The 2,318-nt window shown below is 71.5% G+C and overlaps 1 protein-coding gene across 1 annotated transcript in view; it reads left to right on the top strand.

Annotated features, from left to right (window-relative positions):
- The window catches only part of PICK1 (protein interacting with PRKCA 1), a 15,056-nt gene extending 14,165 nt beyond the window's left edge, over positions 1–891 (top strand). The window contains exon 13 of the mRNA XM_012735125.1: positions 4–891. Within this exon, the coding sequence (XP_012590579.1) occupies positions 4–389 (386 nt within the window). The 3' untranslated portion in view covers positions 390–891. The remainder of the gene's footprint in view (positions 1–3) is intronic.
- Positions 892–2,318: the final 1,427 nt, after the last annotated feature.

The following is a 2,318-nucleotide window of genomic DNA, read 5'->3' as shown; positions in this document are numbered from 1 at the left end:
CAGCTCTCCCCCGCCCCACGGAGCAGGGTCGCCGCCCTGGCCCTGCCTCCCAGGGCGGGCGAGGCCCAGGCCGCTCGGAGCCCCCGCTCCGCGGCCCACGGTCCCCGCCTCCCACCCCAGTGCAGGACATCGTGTTCCAGCTGCAGCGCTTCGTGTCCACCATGTCCAAGTACTACAACGACTGCTACGCGGTGCTGCGTGACGCCGACGTCTTCCCCATCGAGGTGGACCTGGCCCACACCACCCTGGCCTACGGCCTCGGCCAGGAGGAGCTCACCGACGGGGAGGACGACGAGGACGAGGAGGACGCGGCCGCGGGGCAGCCGGGCAGAGAGGCGCAGGGGGCCGCCGGGCCCCTGGACAAGGGGGGAAGCTGGTGCGACTCCTGAGTGCCGAGGGGTGCAGACCCGGGGTCGGCGACGGGCCGCATAAAGAAGGCCTGCTGGCTCGGGGCGCCGCCTCCTGCTCCTCTGTCCTAGCAGCGCCCCTGCTCCCGCCCCGAAGGGCACCGGGCCGCGGCCTGGGATCTGGACACTGGCCCCTCACCTCCCTGCCCACCTCAGGCGCGGTGGAGAGCTGGTCTCTAGGCCTGCCTTAGGAAGGAGGCGGAGGGCAGGGAGGAGGAGGGCTGGAGGTGGCGGGAGCCCAGGACCTGTTGCTCACGGCCCCGCGGCTGGCCCCACCTGGAGCATCGGGGAGCGGGCGGCCGGGGGTGCACGGCCGAGGCTGGGCCCAGTGTCTCGTGTGCACCCCGGCCTCGGCCCGGGCAGGCCCCACCCGTCCACACTCACACCTCGGCGGCCTTTATTTATTTTATTCCCCCGGCTCAGCCGCTTCCCCGGGGAGGGCTGGGCCCTGGGCCTGTATTGAATAAACGCAAACCAGAAGGAGCAGGCTCTGCGCTCGGGCTCGTCACAGGGCAGGGCGGGCCGCAGGCAGGCTGGCCACGCCGCGCTGGGTTAGGCTGTGGGCCTTGCCGGAGGCCAGGCCCGGCCGGCCAGGGGAGGAGCGTGGGCCCGGAGGTTCGCCTGGGCCACCCCTTCCAGAGTTTACACTCCACCCCTGCCTGGCTCCCGTGCTGGGGTGCTTCTGGCCCAACCTCTATTTGGGGAAGGCAACAGACCGGGGTCAGGGGGACCCACGGTCCCAAATGGGGTGACCAGCGCCCCCTTTCACGTGCAGCATCCTCGTGAGTGACACCTCGGGCCTGAGAGGAGGAGAGCGCCAGACGGGGTGAGGGGCAGAGCCCGGCCGGCAGGGTGGGGACTCCGCAGACACCCCAGGAAGAGCGCAGGCCCGATCGGGAGCCTGGGTGGAGGGATGGACTGTCACCAGGAGTCCACGTGGGTCCCCCAGCTGGTCAGCGGCACCCCCTCTGGTGGGGCAGCCAACGCAGGGGCCCGGGGCGCACAGGGCAGCTGACCACCTGCCCCTACGCCTGGGCCACCCGTCTGTGGCCACCGCACCGGGTGTTCGCAGGAGTCAGGTGCGCGCGTGGGGCCGGGGGCCCGCCTGGCAGTCAGCGCCCTGGGTGCTAACTGAAGTCAAGTGTCCCGTGGTGGGGACCGCAGGGCGCCGGGGACCCAGGCGGCTGCCGGCTGCGCCCACTCCCGGGCTGCGTGGAGAGGGGACCCGCCCAGGGCCCGGGCGGGTGCCTTGAGCATGGCTAGGTGGGTGGGGGTTTCGGGGGGCCCGCTGCTTCCTCCATGGAGCCCCTCGCCCCACTCGTCCTTTGGAGAGGGAGGCAAAGGAAGGGGTGTCCTCAGAGGAACTTTGGGGGGAGACTAAGTACGCAGAGGCTACGTCCCGAGGCTCCCCGCCTGGGCGAGACCTGGACTCCCCTCCAGTTGGATGGGAAGGCAGGTCGGAAGCCAAGATGCAGGAGAAGCCTTCCTGCAGGCCGGGGCCGGGGCGCTCTTGGGGGTCAGAAGTGGTGTCCACAGGGCCACGTCTACAGAGCGACTGTACCCCTGGGGGACACCCCGCACGCAGCCGGAGAGGGTCCTTCGCAGGGAGGGGGGCGGCCAGTGCGGGTTCCTTGCCTCCCCAGATGCGGGTGCCCCTGACTCTCAACCTTGGGGTGCCCGAGGAGCCCGGCGCTCGAGGCTGGGAATCAGCTCCAGCCACGGACTCTGGGCCCCAGAGCCCCCCGGGGTGGGCAAGGCTGGGGGGCTTCAGCGCAGGGAGCCAGGTGCCAGCCCCACCCCCGGTGACACCATCAGGACACCCCTTCCAGCATTCCTGACGCGTCCTCCCCACCCCTCTTGGGGTCCCCCGGAAGCACCCGGGCTGGCCAGAGCTGGAGGCCGCAGCACAAG

Source organism: Condylura cristata, unplaced genomic scaffold (genome assembly GCF_000260355.1).
Source record: "Condylura cristata isolate star-nosed mole 26May11 unplaced genomic scaffold, ConCri1.0 scaffold00004, whole genome shotgun sequence".
Lineage (NCBI taxonomy): Eukaryota > Metazoa > Chordata > Mammalia > Eulipotyphla > Talpidae > Condylura > Condylura cristata.
Note: the sequence above shows the minus strand (reverse complement) of the source record. Positions and strands in the feature narration are given on the sequence as shown.